Raw genomic sequence first — 25,989 nt, forward strand, 5'->3', positions numbered from 1 at the left:
TCACTAGGCCTTTCAAGTATGACCTAAATCAAATCCCTTATGATTATGCAGTAGATGTGACAAAAGGATTCAAGGGATTAGATCTGGTAGAGAGAGTGCCAGAAGAACCATGGATATGGAGGTTTATAACATTACACAGGAGGCAGTAACCAAAATCATCCTACAGAAAAAGAAATGTAAGAAGGCACAGTGGTTGTCTGAGGAGGTCTTACAAAAATAGCCGAGTAAAGAAGAGATTTGAAAGTCAAAGGAGAAAGGGAGAGATATACACAACTGAATACAGAATTCCAGAGAAAAGGAAGGAGAGATAAAAAGACTTTCTTCAATGAACAATACAAAGGAGTAGAGGAAAACAATAGAATGAGAATAACTAGAGATCTCTTCAATAAAATTGGAGATATCAAGGGACATCTCATGCAAGGATGGGCATGATAAAGGACAGAAACTGTAAGGACCTAACAGAGGTAGAAGAGATTAAGAAGTGGTGGCCAGAATACATAGAAGAACTATCCAAAAAAAAAAAAAAAAGACTTAAAGACTGGGATAACCACGATGGTGTGGTCACTTACCTAGAGCCAGATATCCTGGAGTTTGAAGTCAAGAAGGACTTAAGAAGCATTACTACCAACAAAGCTATTGGAGGTGACGGAATTCCAGCAAAGCTATTTCAAATCCTAAAAGATGATACAATTAAAGGGCTGCACTCAATATGCCAGTAAATTTGGACAACTCAGAAGTGGCCAGAGGACTATAAAAGGTCAGTTTTCATTCCAAACCTAAAGAAGGGCAGTGCCAAAGAATGTTCGAGCTACTGCACAATTGCACTCATTTCACATGCTAGCAAGCTTCAGTAGCATGTGAACCAAGAACTATCAGATGTGCAAGGTGGATTGAAAAGACAGAGGAATCAGAGACCAAATTGCCAACATCCATTGGATCATAGAAAAAGCAAAAGAATTCCAGAGAAATATCTGCTCCATTGACTATGCTAAAGTCTTTGATGGCGTGGATAACAACAAACTGTGGAAAATTTGTAAAGGGAATACTAGACCATTTTACATGCCTCCTGAGAAACCTGCATGCAGGTCAAGAAGTAACAGTTAGAACCAAACATATAACAATGAACTAGCTCAGTATTGGGAAAGGAGTATGTCAAGGCTGTATGTTATTATCCTGCTTATTTAACTTGTATGCAGAGTACATCATGTGAAATGCTGGACTGGATGAAACTCAAGCTGGAAGCAAGAAAGACAGGAGAATTATAAAAAATCTCAGATATGGAGATGCCACCACCCTTATGGCAGAAAGGGAAGAGGAACTAAAGAGCCTTTTGATTAAGGTGAAAGAGAGAAGTGAAAAAGCTGGCTTAAAACTCAACATTCAAATAACTAAGATCATGGCATCTGTTTCCATCACTTCAGGGAAAATAGATGGGGAAACCGTGGAAACAGTGACACACTTTATTTTCTTGGGCTCCAAAATCACTAGGGATGGTGACTGCAGTCATGAAGTTAAAAAGACACTTGCTCCTTGGAAGGAAGGCTATGACAAACCTAGACAGTGTATTAAAAAACAGAGACATCACTTTGCTGACAAACATCTGTATAGTCAAAGCTATGGTTTTCCAGCCATAAACTCTCACATGTACAGATGTGAGAGTTGAACCATAAAGGAAATAGAGCACTGAAGAATTGATGCTTTTGAACCACAGTGTTGAAGAAGACTCTTGAGAGTCCCTTGGACTGAAAAGAGATCAAATAATAAATCCTAAAGGAAATCAGCCCTGAATATTCATTGGAAGGACTGATGCTGAAGCTGAAACCCCAATACTTTGGGCAACTTATGAGAAGAGCTGACTCATTGGAAAAGACCCTGATGCTGGGAAAGGTTGAAGGCAGGAGAAGGGGACGACAGAGGATGAGATGATTGTACAGCATCATCAACTCAATGGACATGGATCTGAGCAAACTCTGGAAGATAGAGAAGGACAGGGAAGCCTGAGTGCTGTAGTTCATGAGGTTGTGAAGAGTCAGACATGCCTGAACAACTGAACAACAACAAAGGTTATGCTCAAAATTCTTCAAGCTAAGCCTCGATAGTATGTGACTCGAAAACTTGCAGATGTACAAGTTGGGTTTAGAAAGGTAGAGGAATCAGAGATCGAATTGCCAACATCCATTGAATCATAGGAAAAAGCAAGGAAATTCCAGGAAAACATTCACTTTTGTTTCATTGACTATGCTAAAGTCTTTGACTGTGTGGATTACAACAAACTGGTAAATTCTTAAGGAGATGGGGATATCAGACCACCTTACCTTCTCCTGAGAAGCCTGAACGCAGGTCAAAAAGCAACAATTAGAACTTTACATGGAACAATTAACTGGTTCAAAATTGGGAAGGGAGTACATCAAGGCTATACATTGTCACCCTGTTTATTTAACTTTTATACATAACATATCATGTGAAATGCAGGACTGGATGAATCATAAGCTGGAATCAAGATTGCTGGGAGAAATATCAACAATCTCAGATATACAGCTGATACCACTCTAATGGCAGAAAATGAAGAGGAACTAAAAAGCTTCTAGATAAGATTGAAAGAGGAGAGTGAAAAAGATGGGTTAAAACTGAACATTTAAAATACTAAGATCATGTCTTCCAGTCGATTACTTCATGGCAAATAAAAGGGGAAAAGTTAGAGTTAGTGACAAAGTTTATTCTCTTGGTTTCCAAAATCACTGCAGATTGACTGCAGCCATAAAACTAAAAGATGTTTGTCCCTTGAAAGGAAAGCTATGACAAATCTAGAAAGCATTTTTAAAAACACAGACCTCACTTTGCAGGCAAAAGTTCATGTAGTCAAAGCTATGGTTTTTCCAGGAGTCATGTACGTATATGAGAGTTGGACCATAAAGAAGGCTAAGTGCCAATGAATTGATGCTTTCCAAATGTGGTGCTGAAGAAGACTCTTGAAAGCCCCTTACACTGCAAGGAGAGCAAATCAATCAATACTAAAGGAAATCAACCCTGAATATTCATTGGAAGGATTTATGCTGAAGATGAAGCTCCAATACTTTTACTACCTTATGGGAAAAGCTGACTCATTGCAAAAGACCCCAATGCTGGGAAAGATTGAAAGCAAAAAAAAAAAAAAGTGGGTGGAGAGGATGAGATGAGTCAGAGGACATGAATTTGAGCAAACTCTGGTAGATAGTGAAGTACAGGGGAGCCTGAAATGCTGCAGTCCATGGGGTTCCAAAGAGTTAGAGAGGACTTGGCAACTGGACAGCAGCATCAACCCATGACAAAAATTAATTTTGTGTATCTGGTTCTGTCCCTACATTGTCTAATCTTCACTTTTCATTTGTAGTAAATTTAGATGACAACATTTAAGATTACCCTATAGATAAAATAAGAAATCCATTGTTCAGTTCTTAAGTCGTGTCCCACTCTTTGTGGGACTCATGTCCATTGAATTGGTGATGCTATCCAACCATCTCATCCTCTGTTGCACTCTTCTCCTCCTGCTCTCAATTATAGGTGAAAATATTTATACAACTGCAAAGTAAAAAATTAATGCTATACACATATATCTTATTTTAAAATAATTGGTAAATGTGTAAAAGTGCCCAACTTTTCTTTAAGTAATCTACACATAGATCTAAAATCTATGAATATGAATTGTAAATACCTTTGGAATGTCAAATCTAAGAACTCTGGTGCTCTGGGTGAGAATAATTCAGCATTTAGTTTCTGTATTTTTCCCTCAGATATCTCTTAGGTTGAAGGAAATACTCTGTTGTATGTTCTCAGAAAAGTGTGTGCATCACACTGATGAGAACCTAATAATTTTGAGAAGCATATTTGTGCTCAACCTGCAAATTATGATATCATAACAAAGAAAAGTTATTGACCAAAACTGGCAAGTTAAATTATCTTTGACTTACTTAAATTCTTTTTTATTATACTATACCACCCATCAAGTGAAAGTGATGCATTTATTACATCCAGAGACAATTGCTACAAGTAGCTCCTAGTTTTTTTGGGTGTAGACATTTGGTTGAATCGGGATGGTTGCAAATCACTTTTTGCTACCCAGTTTAAGTTAGGATGCAATTCCATCAAGACTGGAATGATCACCAAGCCTGTCCTTTAAATCAAGTGATATTGGTATCTCAATGTTGTAAATTACAGCCCTCCTCTGCTTATATGGGACCACTGATGAACTTTCTGCCAAATTAGAGAGCATACTCCATGGTCCTTCAGGACAACAGCCCCTTTGCTAGGAAATTCTGTGTTGGCTTAAATTAAAAGCTGCTCATAAATCCTCCTGCTTTGTCCTCTAGATCCACTCAGAGGCAGTTTCTTTACTTTGTAACATTCAGCCATTCATAATGTGAACAAGACTTTAGAGTCAGAAAAGATAGACTGAAAAAGAACATGATTAGAAAGTGGAAAAACACCCTTCTTTGTATCAGTTTATGCTTTCCAATACTTATGTGCATTAATCTATACATTTCTTGCAAAAATACTCCTTTCCTGTATTCATTTGGGATGATCTTTGGCAATATCTGTTTTAAAATTCAGTATCTCAATTTCAAGACATTACTATAGGAACTGTATGTAATCTTATTCTGTATTTTCCAAGTCTCCTGTAAATGTGTTATCATACTCTAGAAATATAAAACAATTACTTTCCTTAAATGGTAAGAAAAAAAAAAAAAAAGAAGACATTATTCTAGGATTGAATTTTCCAGAACCAAATACCCTGGAAATATTTTTGTTTGTTTTTATATCTGGCTTATATCTGTGCTCTGTAAACTATGATTCAGTGCAAGTTTTTCATTTAGCCCTTCAAATAGTTCTTTCCCTGTCTCATCTAATTCATAAGGCTAAATTTTACTTAAACTATTAAATTTACTTAAAAAGGGGAGTAAAGATTTTGTTAAGGTTAAACAGAGATAGATAAATAGTTTATTAAAAAATATTATTTGCACAGTTCCATTTAATAGTACTCCCAAACCTAAGATTTGTAATGCATATTCTAGATCACTCCCAGAAAGAAAGTGAAGTAAGTATCTGCTTCTCAATGTACTTGCAGTTGGGTTGGAGGGCACCCATTGAGCTTGTAACCTGAGATTTGCAGTTCCTGAGTTGTAGATAACCCTGTCTTTATATCTCAAGATTTAGCTTGCATAAATTTTGTTTATATCATGCAATGAGAATCTGTTCAGTCAAACTCCTAAGACATGCTATGGAAACTCAGCCATTTCCTTATTCACCAGATATTTAATGTGCCATTGAGAAAAACTAGGCTACATGCTCATCAGATTTGATTTTTCATCTGTTATCTTACTGCACAATTTCAAAAGACCTGAATTTTCATTAAGATAATAGGTAGAGAGGAGTGTACAAAGTTGTTTTAAATATTGCAGAAGCTTCTAGATGATTCATTGAATTGCTCGATTTAATCAAGGATTTCTTGTTGTTTAGATAAAACCTCGAACCTCTAAATCCAATTATTTACTTTTAAAAAAGTCATAAAGTGATTCATTTTTCCTTGATTCATCCCTCCTTGTTTAACCTCATCAACTCACAGTTCTCAAATCTTTTTCTCAAGAATTTAATCTGAATGCTACCTATTAAAAGCAGCATGTTACTTGTCTCTTGGTATGCTTAAAGGAATGAAATACACTTCATTGATATAAAAAGACCACCAAAATGTTTAATATTATTATAAACTTTGTTCTAACTGTAGAAAAATATCTCTGTCACTTACGTAGAGCTGGATCCTCTCCAGTCATTCAGGGTAGGGTAGGTCCTTCAAAGGTGGAGTGTATGAGTGAGTTCTTGGTCACTAAGTCATCAAATGTGGAAATAGTCATACAAAATTTAGTAAAATCAAAATTCAGCAAACTACAAGAACTTTAAATAACCAAAAGAGAAAAGGAACAAAGAGATTTTTCATATAATAGAAGATGATATGTTACTAGAAAAGAAGATAATTATATTTAGTGGATTTAATTTTTCTCCAGCTTATATTGAGAAGGGGGAAAAAAAAAACAAACTAAGAGATTCATAGTCATGAGTATCCATAACAGGAAAGATCAAGTTCTGACTTATGTGCCCAGGTTTCCTCTGCATATTACCCATGATGATCCAAAACACAGAGATTTAGGTTTATGAGCTTGAATTTACTGAATTGTAAACTAGAGGTATCCTTAGCAACTGATGATGGAGTTAGCTCAAAAAGAGACATGCAGCAAGTTATTAAGAGAAATTTTGTAATATAAATTGGCAAAAGGAATTAAAAAAAAATGCCATCTTAAAAATCTTTGAAATATTTTTTCATTGCCAGAACAGATTGCACAAACCCTCCAGCTTTCTAGAAATGTGTGTTAATGCTTAACCTATTTTAATAAGAAATTTTAGAAACCTATGAGGGACAATTGTGAAAAACTGAAAAGGCAGAAAGAAAGTTGCAAACCATTAAGAATGCTGAACTGTCTCTTGGTTTTCCATGTTTAGGTTTCCTGGAGCAACAGGAAGTGCTCAGAAGTGAGAAGAGGCAGGAGTTTATATAGTTTTCTGAGAAGGCAATGAAGTGAAGTTTTCTTGCAAAGATCAAGTCTCTTCCCTGTGGACTTTGCAGACTGTAATGAGACAGATTTGGCACAGCTAATGAGTAGTGTATTTTTGGGATGAATGTCACATGGACTTTGAGAAAACTGTTTCCACTGCTGGGCTCCAAAGTGTAAGACTGTGAGTTCTCTAGCATTTCATCAGAAATTTCCTTTGGCAGCTATTTCTCCCAGTGGAATGTGGGAACTAATTTGAAGAGACGTAAAAATGATAGAAGGTAGCTCAACTATTATTTGTTTTAGTACTTTATTGGTAGTCCAATCAGTTAGTGCAGTCACTCAGTCTTGTCCTACTCTTTGTGACCACATGGACTGCAGCATGCCAGGCTTCCCTGTCCTTCACCATCTCCTGGAGCATGCTCAAACTCATGTTCATGGAGTTGGTGATGTCATCCAACCATTTCATCCTCTGTCATCCCCTTCTCTTCCTCTGTTCAATCTTTCCCAGCAGCAGGGTCTTTTCCAATGAGTCAGTTCTTCACATCAGGTAGCCAAAGTATTGGTGCTTCAGCTTCAGCATAAGTCCTTCCAATGAGTATTCAGGACTGATTTCCTGTAGGATAGACTGGTTTGATCTCCGTGCAGTCCAAGGGGCTCTCTAGAGTCTTCTCCAAAGCCACAGATGAAAAGCATCAATTCTTTGGTGCTCAGCTTTCTTTATGGTCCAACTCTCACATCCATACATGATTACTGGAAAAACGATACCTTTGATTATATGGACCTTTGTTGGTAGTCTAACAATAATTATTTTCTTCTGAGTATTGAGTACTGGGTACATATACTTGAGGAAATGTGAAAAATTTCTGAAAATTAAAAATGCCCATAATACTCAATGATAGTCACAAAAGCATATCATATAGATAGCTATTCATATAAAATTAAATTTACATTTACACACACACACATTGGCGTAGGAAATGGCAACCCATTCCAGTATTCTTGTCTGGGAAATTCCATGGACAGAGGAGCCTGGCAGGCTACAGTCAATGAGTTCTCAAAGAGTCAGACATGACTAAACAGCACCAGCAGCATAAACACATACACATATGTGGAACATATATATATATTTATACATATATATATATATACATTATATATATATACACATACATATATCATTTACACACATAAGGAGGTGTGTGTTTACATATGATTTGATAATTTTTGTTATTCAAAACAACTTCTTAAAAAGTGTTCCTAGTGAGAAATATTCTTCCAAATGTAGCATTCGTTATCTGCATTGTGTCCTACATCATTTGAAAGTGTCTGAAAGTGAAATAGCTCAGTCGTGTCCGACTCTTTGTGACCCCATGGACTGCAGCCTACCAGGCTCCTCTGTCCATGGGATTTTCCAGGCAAGAATACTGGAGTGGGTTGCCATTTCCTTCTCCAGGGGATCTTCCCAACCTAGGGATCGAACCCAGGTCTCCTGCATTGTAGGCAGACGCTTTTACTATCTGAGCCACCAGGGAAGTCTAGTCCTACCTCATAAATATTCTCAATTTTATTTAACCAGTACTTCATTTTCATGCATATATTTAATTGTAGTGTTAATAAGTCATGTGATGATAAACAGTGTCTTTTAAAATAAATCTTGTTTTAAGTTTTATTGAAATTTTTGAAGGCTTCATATCCACATTTTAACATTTAAATGTATATATATATATATTTATTAATTTTATACAATTGTTAGAAGTGATATTCCATTTACAGTTATTAGAAAATATTGGCTATATTCTCCATGTTGTGCAATATATCCCTATAGTTTCCCTTACATCCAACAGTTTTCATCTCCTCCCCCACTCATATGGGTTTGCCCTTCTCCCAGCACTGGTACTCACTAGCTAATCCTCTGTTTCTGTAGGTCTGTTTTTGTTTTGTTATATTTACTACTTTGCTACATTTTTTTAGATTCCAGATATAAGTGACATAGTATTTGTCTTTTTTTGTCTTATTTCACTTAGCATACTGTCCTCAAGTTTCATCCACATTGCTGGAAATTGGCAAATTTGCTTTCTTATGCTTCAGTAGTATTTCAATGTATATACATATCACCTCTTTTTATCCATTCATCTCTTCATGGACACATAGGGTAATTTTGTATCTTGTCAATTGTAAATATTGTGGCTATGAACATTGGGGTACATGTATCTTTTCAAATTAGTGTCTTTTTTTTTTTTTCAGATATGAACCCAAAAGTGGGATTGTTGAGTCATATGATAGTTCTTACTATTTTTAGTTTTTGAGAAACCTCCATACTGTTTTCTACAGTGGCTACACAAATTTACATTTCTGCCAACGGTGTACACTTAATTTTGTGCACTTAATGTTTCCTTCTTAAATTTGTCTTTAGGGAGAGTTATTCAGTCAATTTGCATATTATTTTTAACTTTTAATTTTATTTTTAAGTTGCACTTCTGAAGTAGTATCAGTTTACTTTCTTATTGTCTGTTAGTCTCCATTTCACTGATGTATCTTCACAGCTTTCCTTCTAAATATATAAGTATAAACTTGTAAACATATGTGCCCACTAATAACTTTAACCCTGTCCTAAGATAATTAATTAATTTTTTTTTAGCGAGGTTGAAACTTCTTAAATGTGCTACCAAGTTTTTTTTCTAGATTGCCTATCCATTTAATTTGCTCTTATTAGTTTAAGATGTTGTTACTTTTTAAACTTCCTTTTGAGTAGTAGATAGGTGGCTCCAGTTTGGATATTTACAATCAACCAACCTTCTCTTTGCATTTCTTGAGATAATAGATAGGTGGGCTCCAGTTGAAGAATTTACAGCCAACAAAAACAGGGTAAATAGCCAGTCTTTGTCTATTACCTCAAGGGAATGAAGGCTTCCCTGGTGTCTCAGCTGGTAAAAAAATCCACCTGCAATGTGGAAGACCTGGGTTTCATCCTTGGGTTGGGAAGATCCTCTGGAGAAGGGCATGACAATCCACTCCTGAAGGAGAAGGGGATAACAGAGGACAAGATGGTTGGATGGCTTCACTGACTCAATGGGCATGAGTTTGAGCAAGCTCCAGGAGTTGGTGATGGACAGGGAAGCCTGGTATGCTGCAGTCCATGGGGTCTCAAAGAGTTAGACACGACTGAGCAACTTTCACTTTCAAAGGAATTATCATAGTAAGGACAAAGAATATAAAAAACCTTGTCTGATTGGGTCATTTATTTTTCTGGAATTGAGCTGCAGGAGTTGCTTGTATATTTTTGAGATTAATCCTTTGTCTGTTTCTTCATTTGCTATTATTTTCTCCCAATCTGACGGCTGTCTTTTCACCTTACTTATACTTTCTTTTGTAGTGCAAAAGCTTTTAAGTTTCATTAGATCCCATTTGTTTAGTTTTGCTTTTATTTCCAATATTCTGGGAGGTGGGTCATAGAGGATCTTGCTGTGATTTATGTCGGAGAGTGTTTTGCCTATGTTCTCCTCTAGGAGTTTTATAGTTTCTGGTCTTACATTTAGATCTTTAATCCATTTTGAGTTTATTTTTGCGTATGGTGTTAGAAAGTGTTCTAGTTTCATTCTTTTACAAGTGGTTGACCAGTTTTCCCAGCACCACTTGTTAAAGAGGTTGTCTTTTTTCCATTGTATATCCTTGCCTCCTTTGTCTAAGATAAGGTGTCCATAGGTTCGTGGATTTATCTCTGGGCTTTCTATTCTGTTCCATTGATCTATATTTCTGTCTTTGTGCCAGTACCATACTGTCTAGATGACTGTGGCTTTGTAGTAAAGTCTGAAGTCAGGCAGGTTGATTCCTCCCGTTCCATTCTTCTTTCTCAAGATTATTTTGGCTATTCGAGGTTTTTTGTATTTCCATACAAATTGTGAAATTCTTTGGTCTAGTTCTGTGAAAAATACCGTTTGTAGCTTGATAGGGATTGCATTGAATCTATAGACTGCTTTGGGTAGAATAGCCATTTTGACAATATTGATTCTTCCAATCCAGGAACACGGTATGTTTCTCCATCTGTTTGTGTCCTCTTTGATTTCTTTCATCAGTGTTTTATAGTTTTCTATGTATAGGTCCTTTGTTTCTTTAGGTAGATGGGCCAAAGAACTAAACAGACATTTCTCCAAAGAAGACATACAGATGGCTAACAAACACATGAAAAGATGCTCAACATCACTCATTATCAGAGAAATGCAAATCAAAACCACAATGAGGTACCACTACACGCCAGTCAGGATGGCTGCTATCCAGAAGTCTACAAGCAATAAATGCTGGAGAGGGGGTGGAGAAAAGGGAACCCTCTTACACTGTTGGTGGGAATGCAAACTAGTACAGCCGCTATGGAGAACAGTGTGGAGATTCTTAAAAAACTGGAAATAGAACTGCCATATGACCCAGCAATCCCACTTCTGGGCATACACACTGAGGAAACCAGATCTGAAAGAGACACGTGCACCCCAATGTTCATCGCAGCACTGTTTATAATAGCCAGGACATGGAAGCAACCTAGATGCCCATCAGCAGATGAATGGATAAGGAAGCTGTGGTACATATACACCATGGAATATTACTCAGCCATTAAAAAGAATTCATTTGAATCAGTTCTAATGAGATGGATGAAACTGGAGCCCATTATACAGAGTGAAGTAAGCCAGAAAGATAAAGAACATTACAGCATACTAACACATATATATGGAATTTAGAAAGATGGTAACGATAACCCTATATGCAAAACAGAAAAAGAGACACAGAAATACAGAACAGACTTTTGAACTCTGTGGGAGAATGTGAGGGTGGGATATTTCAAAAGAACAGCATGTATATATCTATGGTGAAACAGATCCCAGCCCAGGTGGGATGCATGAGACAAGTGCTCGGGCCTGGTGCACTGGGAAGACCCAGAGGAATCGGGTGGAGAGGGAGGTGGGAGGGGGGATCGGGATTGGGAATACATGTAAATCCATGGCTGATTCATATCAATGTATGACAAAACCCACTGGAAAAAAAAAAAAAAAGTAAAAAAAAAAAAAACAAAAACTATAGTCCACCTAGAGGGATGGGATGGGGGAGGGGGAAGCTTCAGAGGCTTGGGATATATGTAGACATGTCTGATATATGTTCTACAGCCAAACGTAACATTGTAAAGCAATTATACTCCAATAAAAAAAATACTTTAAATAAAAAAAAAAAACAAAAAAAAAACACCTTGTCTGATAAGGAAGACACTACATGTGCACAGAAAGTTTCCTTGGAGTCAAAAGTCAGAGGATAACTCCAAGCCATAATGAGTCTTGCTTCTCCCAGAAGCCTTCACTTCGAGATTACTCTTGGCTAGGGTGTGCATGTGCACCCCAGGGGAGGGTACTGAGACAAGTTAACTTGGGAGGGACAAAGCAAGGTGATTGTCCTGAAGGAAGATGAAGACTCAGAAAATTGCTCCTTTATAAAGGATTTAAACTTCCCACAGGCGTGAATCTGTCTCTGAGCCCACCCATGCAAATTTCTGCAAGTACATTTCAGTAAATTTTTTGCTTTCCTCTTTACCTTCTGGACATCACCAGATGGTCAACACTGAAATCAGGTTGATTATATTCTTTGCAGCCAAAGATGGAGAAGCTCTATACAGTCAGCAAAAATAAGACTGGGAGCTGACTGTGGCTCAGATCATGAGCTCCTTATTGCCAAGTTCAGACTGAAATTGAAGAATGGGGAAATCCACTAGACCATTCAGGTATGACCTAAATCAAATCCCTTATGACTATACAGTGGAAGTGAGAAATACATTTAAGGGACTAGATCTGATAGACAGAGTGCCTGATGAACTATGGACAGAGGTTCGTGACATTGTACAGGAGACAGGAATCAAGACCATTCCAAAGAAAAAGAAATGCAAAAAAGCAAAATCACTGTCTGAGGAGGCCTTACAAATAGCTGTGAAAAGAAGAGAAGTGAAAAGCAAAGGAGAAAAGGAATGATATATCCATTGAATAGCATAGCTCCAAGAATAGCAAGGAGAGATAGAAAGCCTTCCTCAGCAATCAGTGCAAAGAGATAGAGGAAAGCAACAGAACGGAAAGACTAGAGATCTCTTCAAGAAAATTAGAGATACCAAGGGAACATTTCATGCAAAGATGGACTCAATAAATTACAGAAACGGTAGGGACCTAACAGAACCAGAAGATATTAAGAAGAGGTGGCAAGAGTACACAGAAGAACTATACAAAAACTATCTTCATGGCCCAGATAATCACAATGGCATGATCACTCACCTAGAGCCAGACATCCTGGAATGTGAAGTCAAGTGGGTCTTCGAAAGCATCCCTACGAACAGAGCTAGTGGAGGTGATGGAATTTCAGTTGAGCTATTTCAAATCCTGAAAGATGATGCTGTGAAAGTGCTGCACTCAATATGTCAGCAAATTTGGAAAATGCAGCAGTGGCCACAGGACTGGAAAAGATCAGTTTTCATTCCAATCCTTAAGAAAGGCAATGCCAAAAATGCTCAAACTACCACACAATTGCACTCATCTCACACGCTAGTAAAGTAATGCTCAAAATTCTCCAAGCCAGGCTTCAACAGTATGTGAACTGTGCACTTCCAGATGTTCAAGCTGGTTTTAGAAAAGGCAGATGAACCAGAGATCAAATTGCCAACATCTGCTGGATCATCGAAAAAGCAAGAGAGTTCCAGAAAAACCTCTATTCCTGCTTTATTGACTATGCCAAAGCCTTTGACTGTGTGGATCACAATAAACTGTGGAAAATTCTGAAAGAGATGGGAATACCAGACCACCTGACCCACCTCTTGAGAAACCTGTATGCAGGTCAGGAAGCAACACTTAGAGCTGGACATGGATCAACAGACTGGTTCCAAATAGGAAAAGGAGTATGTCAAGGCTGTATATTGTCATCCTGCTTATTTAACTTCTATGCAGAGTACATCATGAGAAATGCTGGGCTGGAAGAAGCACAAGCTGGAATCAAGGTTGCTGGGAGAGATATCAATAACCTCAGATATGCAGATGACACCACCCTTATGGCAGAAAGTGAAGAAGAACTAAAAAGCCTCTTGATGAAAGTGAAAGAGGAGAGTGAAAAAGTTGGCTTAAAGCTCAACATTCAGAAAACTAAGATCATGGCATCCCGTCCCATCACTTCAATGCAAATAGATGGGGAAACAGTGGAAACAGTGGCTGACTTTATTTTTTTGGTCTCCAAAATCACTGCAGATGGTGATTGCAGTCATGAAATTAAAAGACACTCCTTGGTAGGAAAGTTATAACCAAACTAGACAGCATATTAAAAAGCAGAGACATCACTTTGTCAACAAAGGTGCGTCTAGTCAAGGCTATGATTTTTCCAGTGGTCATGTATGGATATGAGAGTTGGACTATAAAGAAAGTTGAGCACCAAAGAATTGATGCTTTTGAACTGTGGTGTTGGAGAAGATTCTTGAGAGTCCCTTGGACTGCAAGGAGATCCAACCAGTCCATCCTAAAGGAGATCAGTCCTGGGTGTTCATTGGAAGGATGATGTTGAAGCTGAAACTCCAATACTTTGGCCACCTGATGCAAAGAGTTGACTCATTTGAAAAGACCCTGATGCTGGGAAAGATTGAGAGCAGGAGGAGAAGGGGATGACAGAGGATGAGATGGTTGGATGGCCTCACTGACTCAATGGACATGGGTTTGGATGGATTCCGGGAGTTGATGATGTACCGGGAGGCCTGAATGCAGAGTTTCATGAGGTTGCAAAGAGTCGGACATGACTGAGCAACTGAACTGAACAGAACTTAGCTTCTGCCTCCTTGCCTGAATCCATTCATGACTAGGCAGGCAAGACTAGGGACCTTAGCCTACCTGCTGGCCCCCGTGGTCCCGTGGTTAAAACTCCCTGTCTAGAACACTAAGTAAGACCTTGCTTTAGCTACCACTCACTGATGCTTTTGGAAATTGCCACTTACTGCTGCATGTGTCCAAAATCACTATTAGCTTTTTGAAGTATGACCATGTATCTGTCATGTATACCTCAAGTACATTTTCATTTCCTTGTTTTCTTAATTTTCATTCATTTTTTATTATCCATGATATTTTTTTAGTTATTGTAGCAAAGCATATCAACATTGCTTCTTTAGCTCCCCCAGCCCCTGTTTTATGCTTAGAAATGATTGTAATAGTTTAAAATAGAGGAATTTAACTTACTTTATTTTTCACTTGTGTATTTTGTTGAAGTATAGTTTATTTAAAATATTTCAGGTGCACAGCAAGGTGATTCAGTTATACAGACACACATATATTAGAAATTATTTTGCCTCATAGATTATTACAAGACATTGACTATAGCTCACTATGCTGTACAGTAAAGCTTTGTTGCTTGTTGCATATCTACTTTTTAATTAGAAATCTCTCATTCTATTCATACTAAGTCAAACAAGTGGAATCAAAATGTCATAATATTTTTAGTTAAGCAAAAATTTATAAATTTTCCAAAATACATATAATACACACACACACACACACACACATATATCCAAAAGCTTTTCTATTACATCTGATAAAGGGTTGAGAAAGAACATCAAAACAAAAAGAAGAGATGGAGTAATTGGAGAATATAAACTAAATGAAATGGTACCACTGAATATGAAATAAGAAAAGTGAAACAAACCAGATAAAAGTAAAAGATCATCATATAGTTCCATTTTTTTTTTTTTTTTTAAACACGACTGCTGGTTACAAACATGTCTGGAAATCTGGAGAAAAAAAGCAATACCTGAGCATGTGTATGTTTCAAAAATAAATTTCAAGATAATTCTGATATGTATCTGGATTTTAAAAAGTGATTATAGGTGTTTCTATTCAGTTCAGTTCAGTTCAGTTCATTCACTCAGTCATGTCTGACTTTTCGCAACCCCGTGGACTGCAGCACGCTAGGCTTCCCTGTCCATCACCAACTCCTGGAGCTTGCTAAAACTCATGTCCATTGAACTGGTGATGCCGTCCAATCTTCTCATCCACTATTGTCCCCTTCTCCTCCTGTCTTCAATCTTTCCCAGCATCAGGGTCTTTTCCAATGAGTCAGTTCTTCCCATCAGGTGGCCAAAATATTGGGGCTTCAGCTTCAGCATCAGTCCTTCCAATGAATATTCAGGGCTGATTTCCTTTAGGATCGACTGGTTTGATCTTTTTGCAGTTCAAGGGACTCTCAAGAGTCTTCTCCAACACCACAGTTCACAAGCATCAATTCCTCGGCACTCAGCATTCTTTATGGCCCAATTCACATCCATACATGACTACTGGAAAAAACCATAGCTTTGACTAGATGGATCCTAGGTTGGTAAAGTAATGTTTCTCCTTTTTTTAATATGCTGTCTAGGTGTGTCATAGCTTTTCTTTCAAGGAGCAAGCATCTTTTAATTTCATGGCTACAGTCACCATTTGCAGTGATTTTGGAGCCCAAGAAGATAAAGTCTGTCACTATTTCCATTGTTTCTCCATTTATTTGCCTTGAAGAGATGGAACCAGATGCCGCGATCTTCATTTTTTGAACATTAAGTTTTAAGCCAATTTTTTCACTCTCTTCTTTCACTATCATCAAGAGGTGATGATAGTGAAAGAAGGGTAGTGTCATCTGCATATCTGAGGTTATTCATATTTCTCCATGCAGTCTTGATGGCAGCTTGCGCTTCATACAATCAGGCATTTCACATGATGTGCTCTGCATATAAGTTAAATAAGCAAGGTGACAGCATAAAGCCTTAATGTTTTCATTTCCCAATTTGGAAGTTAACAAATAGATTCAAGAGGTTAGATCTGATATACAGAGTGCCTGAAGAACTATGGTTCATAGCATTGTACAGGAGGAGGTGATATAAATCATCCCCAAGAAAAAGAAATGAAAAAAGGCAAAATGGCTGTCTGAAGAGGCCTTAAACATGGCTGAGAAAAAAAGAGAAATAAAAGGCAAAGGAGGAAAGGAAAGATATACCCATTTGAATGCAGAATTCCAAAGAATAGGAAGGAGGGATAAGAAAGCCTTCCTAAGTGATCAATGCAAAGAAACAAAAGAATGGGAAAGACCTCTTCAAGATATCTTCAAGAAAATTAGAGCTATCCAGGGAACATTTCATGCAAAGATGGGCATAAAAAAGGACAGAAATGGTGTGGACCTGAGACACAGAAAATATTAAGAAGAGTTGGCAAGAATACACAGAACTATACAAAAAAGATCTTAATCACCTAGGTAACCATGATGATGTGATCCCTAACCTTGAGTCAGACATCCTGGAGTGGAAGTCAAGTGGGCTTTAGGAAGCATTACTACGAACAAAGCTAGTGGAGGTGATGAAATTCCAGCTGACCTTTCAGATATTAAACGATGATGCTGTGAAAATGCTGCCCTCAATATGTCAGCAAATTTGGAAAACAACAGTGAACCATAAGACTGGAAAATGTCAGTTTTCGTTTCAGTCCCAAAGAAGGGCAATGCCAAAGAATGTTCAAAGTACTGCACAATTGCACTCCTTTTGCAGGCTAGCAAAGTAATTTTCAAAATTCTCCAAGCTAGGCTTTAACTGTACATGAACCAAGAACTTCCAGTAGTTCAAGCTGGATTCAAAAAAAAGCAGAGGAACCAGAGATCAAATTGCCAACATCTGTTGGATCATAGAAAAAGAAAGAGAATTCCAGAAAAATACCTACTTCTGTTTCATTGACTATGCTGAACCTTTTCACTGTGTGGATCACAACAAACTGTGGAAAATTCTTTAAGAGATGGGAATACCAGACCACCTTACCTGCCTTGTGAGAAACCTGTATGCAGGTCAGGAAGCAAGAGTTAGAACCAGATATTGAACAATGGACTGGTTCAGAATTGGGAAAGGAGTATGTCAAGGCTGCATATTGTCCTCCTGTTTATTTAATATATGCAGAGTGTATCATGGGAAATACCAGGCTGAATGAAGCACTAGCTGGAATCAAGATTGCAGGGAGAAATGCCAATAAACTCAGATATGGAGATACCACCCTTATGGCAAAAAAGCAAAGAGGAGCTAAAAAGCCTCTTGTTGAAAGTATAAGAGGAGAGTGAAAAAGCTGGCTTAAAACTTGACATTCAAAAAACGAAGAGCATGGCGTCTGGTCCCATCCGTTCATGGCAAATAGATGGGGAAACAATGAAAACAGTAACATATTTTATTTTCTTGGGCTCCAAAATTACTGTGGATGATTACTGCAGTCTTGAAACTAAAAGATGCTTGCTCCTTGGAAGAAAGGCTGTGACACACCTAGACAGCATATTAAAAAGCAGAGACATTACTTTGCCAACAAAGGTCCATCCAGTGAAAGGCATGGTTTTTCCACTAGTCATGGATGGATATGACAGTTGGACTATAAAGAAGGCTGAGTGCAAAGAATTGATGCTTTGAACTGTGGTGCTGCAGAAGACTCTTGAGAATCCCTTGGTCTGCAAGGAGATCAAATCAGTCAACCCTACAGGAGATCAATCCCAAATATTCATTGGAAGGACTGATGCTGAAGCTGAAGCTCCAATACTTTGACCACCTGAAGCGAAGAGCCAATTCATTAGAAAAGACTCTGATGCTAGGAAAGATTGAAGGCAGGAGGAGAAGGCAATGACAGAGTATGAGACAGTTGGATGGCATCACCAACTCAATGGACATGAATTTGAGCGAGCTCTGGCAGATGGTGTAGGACAGGGAAGCCTGGCATGATGCAGTCTATGGGGTCATGAAGAGTCAGACATGACTGAGCTACTGAACAATAACAACAAATTTTTCCATTTTTCCAGAATGTTATATGGTTGGAATCATATACCACATAAGATTTTCAGACTGTTTTTTTTTTTCCAGTTAGTAGTATACCTTGAAGATTCTTCCTTTATTTCATGGTTTATTGGATCATTTCTTTTCATTGTTGAATAATATTCAAGTGTATTGATATATCATACTTTATCTGTTTATCTACTAAAAGACATCTTGATTAATTATTGATGATTATGAAAGAAAATTGCTCTAAATATTCCCATGCAGTGTTTTGTTTATTTTTTTTTTTAATGTCAGTTGGGTAAATCCTGGGAAGCACTATTACCAGATTATGTGGTAAAACTAGAATTAGTTTTGAAGGAAACTGTCAAATTCTCTTCCACAGTGATTTGTTTTTACATTCCCACCAGCAATGAATGAAGCTTCCTGTATTTTACAGTAATTTCAATTTTAACCACTCTAAGTATGCAGTACTATCATATTGTTTTAATTACTACATTTTAAAAGTATGCATTAGTTATTCTTTCCCTAATTTCCTCACAAATTTATTTTTAATCCTTACAATTGGATTTTTTTTTAATCTATTATCAATCTTTCTTAGTATAGTTGATAAAGCAGCATGCTTATATGTGTGAGGGATAAAAAGGTTAAAGATAAATGGGGTGATTTTTTTTTTCTAAATCACAAACATTAGGAGCATGAAAGGCAATCACCATCATTAAGAAAAGCAAACATAATGATCAGTGTTTATTGCATTTATCATATTTGCTCTTTCAAACCTTATAAGAAAAGCCATTATACTACCTCACTTTTCACAAAAGAGGAAATTGGGCCTTAGTTACATAGAGAATGGACAGAAGTTCTCATGATCTTTAAAAATGGACCCCAAATTGATGCTCAGTTCTCAGGATCATTCCCCACCTCTTCTGACTTATTGTTTTCTCGTACCTCACTATCTTCTGTGTTGGAAATTCTTCCTCCTAATGCCTAGCATGTGGTACTTTCCAAGCCCAGCTGGACAAGATTGAAGGAGATGAACCTTCCAGAAAGAGCTTCAAAAAGGCTGCCTTTGGTAACAACTAAAACTCCCACTAATATAAATGGAAGCAAGTCCACTTTCTTGATTAGTTAGTCAGTCCAATCTACAGGGTCCAACATAAATTTTTCCATTTGGTTAAAAATTTTGTTTACCACTCAGTTCCTTTCTCCAATGCAATAGGAGGTGTGATTATGTTTACAATCATCAGTGTCTGTCAGAAGTAGAATATTACTGAATCCAGTTAGGGTTTTGAGAGCACAGAATCTGGCATAGCCTATTACAGAGAAGGTTTAAGGGGCTTGGGATTTGGTCCAGGTTTTTACAACTGAGTCTATAATTTAGTCTAAACACATTCTCTTTAGGGACCCAACATCCTAAAAATAAATTATCTAAGTCATTTCCCAAGGAAATTTTTTTTTGTTCCAAGTTTCAAATGGAAAGCTAATTATTTTCTTCCCAATTTGTAATGTTATACAATGTAAAACTTAGTACCATAAATGAGGAAAAATAGGCTGTCCACCACTTATTTGGAATAAAAATATTCATACCACTATAATATCTAGAGTAGGATTCCAGAAATTTAATAATTCTGATGGATTGGAAAAAAAACTGAAAAGTGATTACAGAATTTCAAACTCATAAAGCACTCTTTTCTCTACTACCTATTGCTGTGCCTTCTGATATGATTATTTACCATATAATATATATAACATTATAGAATCCTTGCCCAGAAGAGTATTAGTCTCTATTTCTGCAAAATACATGTGATTCTTTTTTTTTTTTTCCAGCCCCAGATTTAGATAAAGGAGGAATGTTTTCAGTTGTTACTCAAAGAAAAGATATTTAACTTTTCTAAATCCTGGTGTGAGTTTATGTATATATTTCCTTTGAGGTTTTATGATGCTATAACTTCTTTTAAATGTCTGCACCTCTAACCTTTTCATAAACTCTGTCTATGACTCATTTAAACAATGTAATCAAAATTGCCATTCTTATGAAGTTCCTGAGAGTGGATAGAAATTGTAATATTAATCAGACATTTTGGGGCCCTTATATACATAAATTGTACTCATAGAATTGATATAAGGGAAGAATTAGAATGGGTGGCCACAAGGAAGAAATACTGTTGTTTATGAAACCAAGCAGGACTTTGTGGGGACTTCCTTGGTACAAACGCCCCTCTGTGTGCTTTTCTTCATTTGTAGAAAAAGGCTCTAGTCTTCTAGGCTTTCCCTGAGTTTCAAAGAGCAGACTCAGTTACTAATTAGAGAAGTGAGGGAATTAAGAAACAAATGAAAGACAGACAAGCAAGAAAATTAAAGACAGTTTAAACACTAGTTCAACAACAAAACAAAATCACAGAACCACCAGTTCTTTTTCTCAAGTATTTAACCAAAACTTTGAGTGATTCTTTAGAAACAAAGAGCCCTGCTAAGGTAAAGAATGGTGATTGCATGCTAACCTTAAGTGTGTGTGTCCTAGACTGGTTGTAACCAGAGGGCTGGTGATCAAGATTCCTGAAAGATCACCCTGTTCCCTCACCATCAACAAATCAGAAGAATGTCCATGAGCTAATCAGGTACCCTGTAATCATCAATCCTAATGTTGCCTTTAAAAACCCTTGCCTACAAGCCATCAGGGAGTTGTTTTTTTCTTTTCCTTTTTTTTGAGCACTAGCTGTCCACTCTTCTTACCTGATGCCCTTCAGTAAATGCTGTACTTTCCTTCACCACAACCTGGTGTCAGTAGATTGGCTTGTTGCACAGTGGGCAAGTAGATATGAGTTAGTTTGGTAACATTTATAACACTCTGGAATTATTCATGCATGGATGTTTCAGCAGTTTCACCTTTTTGATAAAAGTATGGCTGATGTACTTTTTGACATAACTGGCATTGGTAGTTGCTGCAAGCATTATTTATATTATCCGTGGCAAAACCCCATACACTCCTGAGCAGACATGGAGGATTTAGACTGTCAGAATTCTTCCCTTGTCATACCATGAGTCCCTTGACATCTTGCCAAAACCCTCTTAAAGGCCTCAGCCACATCCCTGTTTCTCAAACTGTAAATGAGAGGGTTTAACAAGGGGGTGATGATAGTGTAAAAGACAGAAAAGACCTTGTCTTTAGTTGGAGTGTGGTATGATTGGGGAAGCATATATGTGTACAGGGCAGCCCCATAGAATAAGATCACCACCATCATGTGTGAGGAGCAGGTGGCAAAAGCCTTCTTCTTCCCTTCTGCTGACTTCATCTGGTGCACTGTGATGAGCACGCCAGTGTAGGAAGCAATCACTACAGAGAAGGGGATCAGCAGCATCATGACACAGCAAATATACATCACCATTTCATAGGCAGCTTTGTCACCACAGGCCAGCCTCAGCATGGTGGGTGCCTCACAGAAGAAGTGATTGATCTTGTGTGAAGCACAGAATGGTAGACTCATGGTGATAGGGGTGAGGAGGAAGCTATCCAAAGCACCACCAAACCAAGAGCTGGCCAAGATCATCCAACAGACCCGATGGCTCATGAGGACAGGATAGCGGAGAGGGTTGCAGATGGCCACATAGCGGTCATATGCCATGAGTCCCAGCAGGAAAAATTCGGCCCCTACAAAGCCCATATAGAGAAAGTACTGGGCTGTACAGGCAATAAAGGATATGGTCCCCTCACCCTCAAGGTAATCGGCCAGCATCTTGGGCACAATGGTGGAGATGTACATAATATCAATGAAGGAGAGATGGCTGAGCAGGAAGTACATGGGGGTATGGAGGTGAGGGTCTATGTAGATCAGAAAGATCATGATCCCATTAGCTATCATGGCCATGAAGAAGATGGCACAAATGATGCTGAAAAGAAAGCCAGAGGCTTTATTGTTAGTGAAGAGCCCTGTAAGGGTGAAGTCACTGGAAAAGGTCTTATTATTTCCATTCATGGTTTTGAGTTGGACCTGGAGGCATAAGAAGAGAAACATGGGGTTGATGAAAATTGCAGTAGATAAGATGAACCATTAAAGATGTCTATGTAAGTATGATTAAATTAAAATTATTTATACGCTAATGTCAATTGTTTTATGTGGGGCAGATTCGGGGTTTCTTCTGTCTTGGAAATTTCTTCTTGTTGAAGAGCAATTCTAACGTTAGGTCCCATGGCATGAAGACAAATGATCATTTGGAAATTAATCCTTGACTTAGGGAGTTTGTTATTTTAGAATATGGGCTATAGATAAGATCTTTTCCTGGAGTTGGCTCCACTTGTTTGAAATATGGATACAACTGAAAAAAGATTGAGTCAATTGATTCAGTTCAAATAAACATACACTTCAGTAAGAGGTTTCATTTATATGAGAATTTTTGTGACAACTTTAAAGCCAATCAGTGTCATAAAAAAAACCCATTAAGTTGTAGCTATGACTGTAGATTTTGAAGTATTGAGTTGGATCACAGCATTGTTCATGTGACCATTGAATGATAGTCTTTTGCTTTTCTATTCATTTGTTGATTCCTCAGCCATTCATACACCAACATTTATTCATGGAGAATAACTTTTGCAGTGTTTTAAGCTCTAGGGAAATTGTTGTAAACAAAAGAGGAATGTCTCATGTGACTTATGGCTCTAATTGTGGCAAATAGAGAGTAAACCAAAGGAAAATGGTGGTGCTAGATAATAAGAAATGCTTCTTTAACATGGATAAAATAGGATAACAAATGAGAGACATGTGAAGATTTGAGGGAAAGTTGTACCTGCAGAATAAATAGCAAATTTAAGAGTCCTAAAGCAGAAAGGAGTTTGTTATGTTCAGGACAGTTCATGCAAAGCATTGCATCATGCCTGAGTCAGGTAGTAAGGTGTTTGAAGTAAGATTCTTAAGATGTTTGGACCAAGGTAAAGAGGTCAAAAGCTTTTTCTAAATATCTGTAGAACTGAGGTGCAGTTTCCATTTGTAATCATTTGTATAACATTTAAACATATGTTCATTCTGATTATTTTTGTTTGTTTCCCTTTTGTGCAGTTGAGCCTGTTATTTTTTTCCCCCTTGATTCTGCAATTTTGTGGGCCTCGAAGGCTTTACTAGAGGAGAATCTCCATTCAAGTTAGTTTGGGGCAGTCCAGCTTATGTCTTCTGTGTCTGGGTCCCCTCCAGTTGAGCATGTGTCCTGACTCCTTTCACTATCAAGAGCATTCTGATTTGGTCAGTAATACTCCTTAGAGATGATACCTAAGAAGTGTCTGAAGAACCATGCAGAGTAGAGGACAAGTAGAGGAAATCCCAAGCAAAAGGAAATCCACACTCTGGGTGCTACATTTACATTCTGTATTTATAATGAAAAGAAGAAAATTCTTTTAAAAAATTCCTCATTAGCTTTACCATTCTTCAAACATCAAATATAATTTTTGAAATATTGGGAATAATATTAAGCCCTGTGCAATGTTATACTCCAAAAATGGCAAATGATGTGACCATAAATGGACAGGATTAGCAGTCAGTTTCCTCACCTAGGAATGATATTTTGGAGTAAGAGGTCTCTATGATTCCTTAATCTATGATTAAAGGTGATCCTTTCTTAAGAATACAAGGTGTTTTCCTCTGTTTCTTCATCTGCTCTGTAGTGAAAGAAACAAGACAGTTTTCAAGGACTACATCACTTAGTACAATCAGTTTCTTAGCTTGGTAACTAGAATGTGTTATGTGCTTAATAAAAGCTATTGTCAATACTATTAGATACATACATACTGTCAATAATATATAAATCCAAAAGGAAGATATTCTGAAATATGTTAATAGAAATATACACTAATATATATCTCAATATTATATAGATACAGAAAGTTGCAAAATAAGAATAGAAAAGAAACTACAAACTATTACTTATAGTAGACACTGAATTCACCTTAAATAAACATGCTTAAAAAGAATGTAAATATGATTGAAAACTTGAATAGAATTCAAAATAATGTTTAACGTCAAAGTAATATTACAAAGTCTGAAAGTATTATGCAAAAAATGTATATAAAACATACTTAATTTACATAGAATAAAATTATGAAGTACCCAAAAGTAGCTTGCATTCATTCATTCATTCAAATACTTATTGTGAACTACTGATCTAAGAGCTGATGATACATCAGCAGTGCTTCCTGTCCTTTGGAACATATATTCAAGTTGAAGGAGCCATTGATAAATAAATGAATATAAAATTATCAAGAGTCCTGAACTTTCTCCTTCAGTAAATGAGCCAGAGATGATAGATTTTCACTCATGATTGGCACAAAAAAGAGAACTATAAGGATAAGAACATTTCTGAAAAGCACTAACAGAATCAGTACTAGTATTAAAACAAAGGAATATGTGTGTGTTCTAAAACACTGAAAGTTATTAAATAAAAACACATAATATAAAAGTGCAGGAGGTAAAGGCATATACCACTATAGGATAGAAAACGGTTATTTTAATAACAACATCATGGGGGATAAACTCTTTTAAAAAGGAGTTTCACTCTTTAAGAAAACAAATCAGAAAAAGTTAAAAACAAAAGAATGATAGACTTAATAGATGCAAAAAAGAAGTGACAAGTATATAGAGACATCATACTTAATAAAATAAATCAGACACATAAAGATGGATATCACATGATACTGCTTATATGTGGAACCTATATAAAGGGAATAAATGAATTTATCTATGAAACAAAAATAGAGTTATAGATATAGAAAACAAACTTATGCTATCAGGGGGTAAGTAGGAGGGATAAACTGGGAGATTTGGACTGACATATTCACTACTATATATAAATAGACAACTATTAAGAACGTACTGAATGGCACAGGGAACTCTATTCAACACTCTGCAATAGTCTATGTGGGGAAAAAATCTGGGAAAATAAAAGTGGATACATGTATTTGTATAATTGATTTACTTTGCTGACACCTGAAACTAACATGTTGCTGATCTTGTAAATCAACTATACACCGATAAAATTTTTAAAAAGACATAGAGTGACTTAGATGGAGAATATACTAAAGACAAGTTTAGTAAGTACAATTGGTCATCACGTGGTTAATTATTCTTAAGTAAAAATAAAAGGACAAAACCTCTAAAAATAATGTAATTTATATCAGTATTATAAATGGAAAAAAGATAATTCTTCCATTCATTTTAAATAGAGGAGCTTTATCAGAATGTAAGCTATTTTACATACATTGGATAAACAAAAAGCCCTATTGTATAGTACAGGGAACTATATTCAATATCCTATGACAAAACATAATGGAAAAGAATATTGACCAAAGAATGTAACTGAATCATCTTGATGCATAGCAGAAATTAAAACAACTCTGTAAATCAACTATACTTCAACAAAAAAGAGGAAAGAAAAATTAGGTGCTTTATATGCTCAATATGCTCAATTTGTTTTCAAGGGACTATGTCAAGGTAAAGTATGTTAGAACTTTAAAATAATAACAGGTTTATATATAATTTAAAATATTTGAACATATGGCTCAAAAACTATTCAGGGCAAAAAGTTCAGAGCTCAAAGATGTACTTAAGTGAAACATAATACACA

General features: G+C 36.8%; 1 protein-coding gene across 1 annotated transcript; it reads right to left on the reverse strand.

Moving 5' to 3' along the window:
* Positions 1–21,398: 21,398 nt before the first annotated feature.
* LOC122440854 (olfactory receptor 2T6) lies at positions 21,399–22,358 on the reverse strand. The gene has a single exon (XM_043467544.1). It carries the CDS (start codon positions 22,356–22,358, stop codon positions 21,399–21,401), a length of 960 nt encoding a protein of 319 aa, XP_043323479.1.
* Positions 22,359–25,989: the final 3,631 nt, after the last annotated feature.

Source organism: Cervus canadensis, chromosome 4 (genome assembly GCF_019320065.1).
Source record: "Cervus canadensis isolate Bull #8, Minnesota chromosome 4, ASM1932006v1, whole genome shotgun sequence".
Lineage (NCBI taxonomy): Eukaryota > Metazoa > Chordata > Mammalia > Artiodactyla > Cervidae > Cervus > Cervus canadensis.

Bases quoted from the DNA above. Each gene is read 5' to 3' on its own strand.
- LOC122440854 (XM_043467544.1), bottom strand. From the start codon at position 22,358: ATGAATGGAAATAATAAGACCTTTTCCAGTGACTTCACCCTTACAGGG.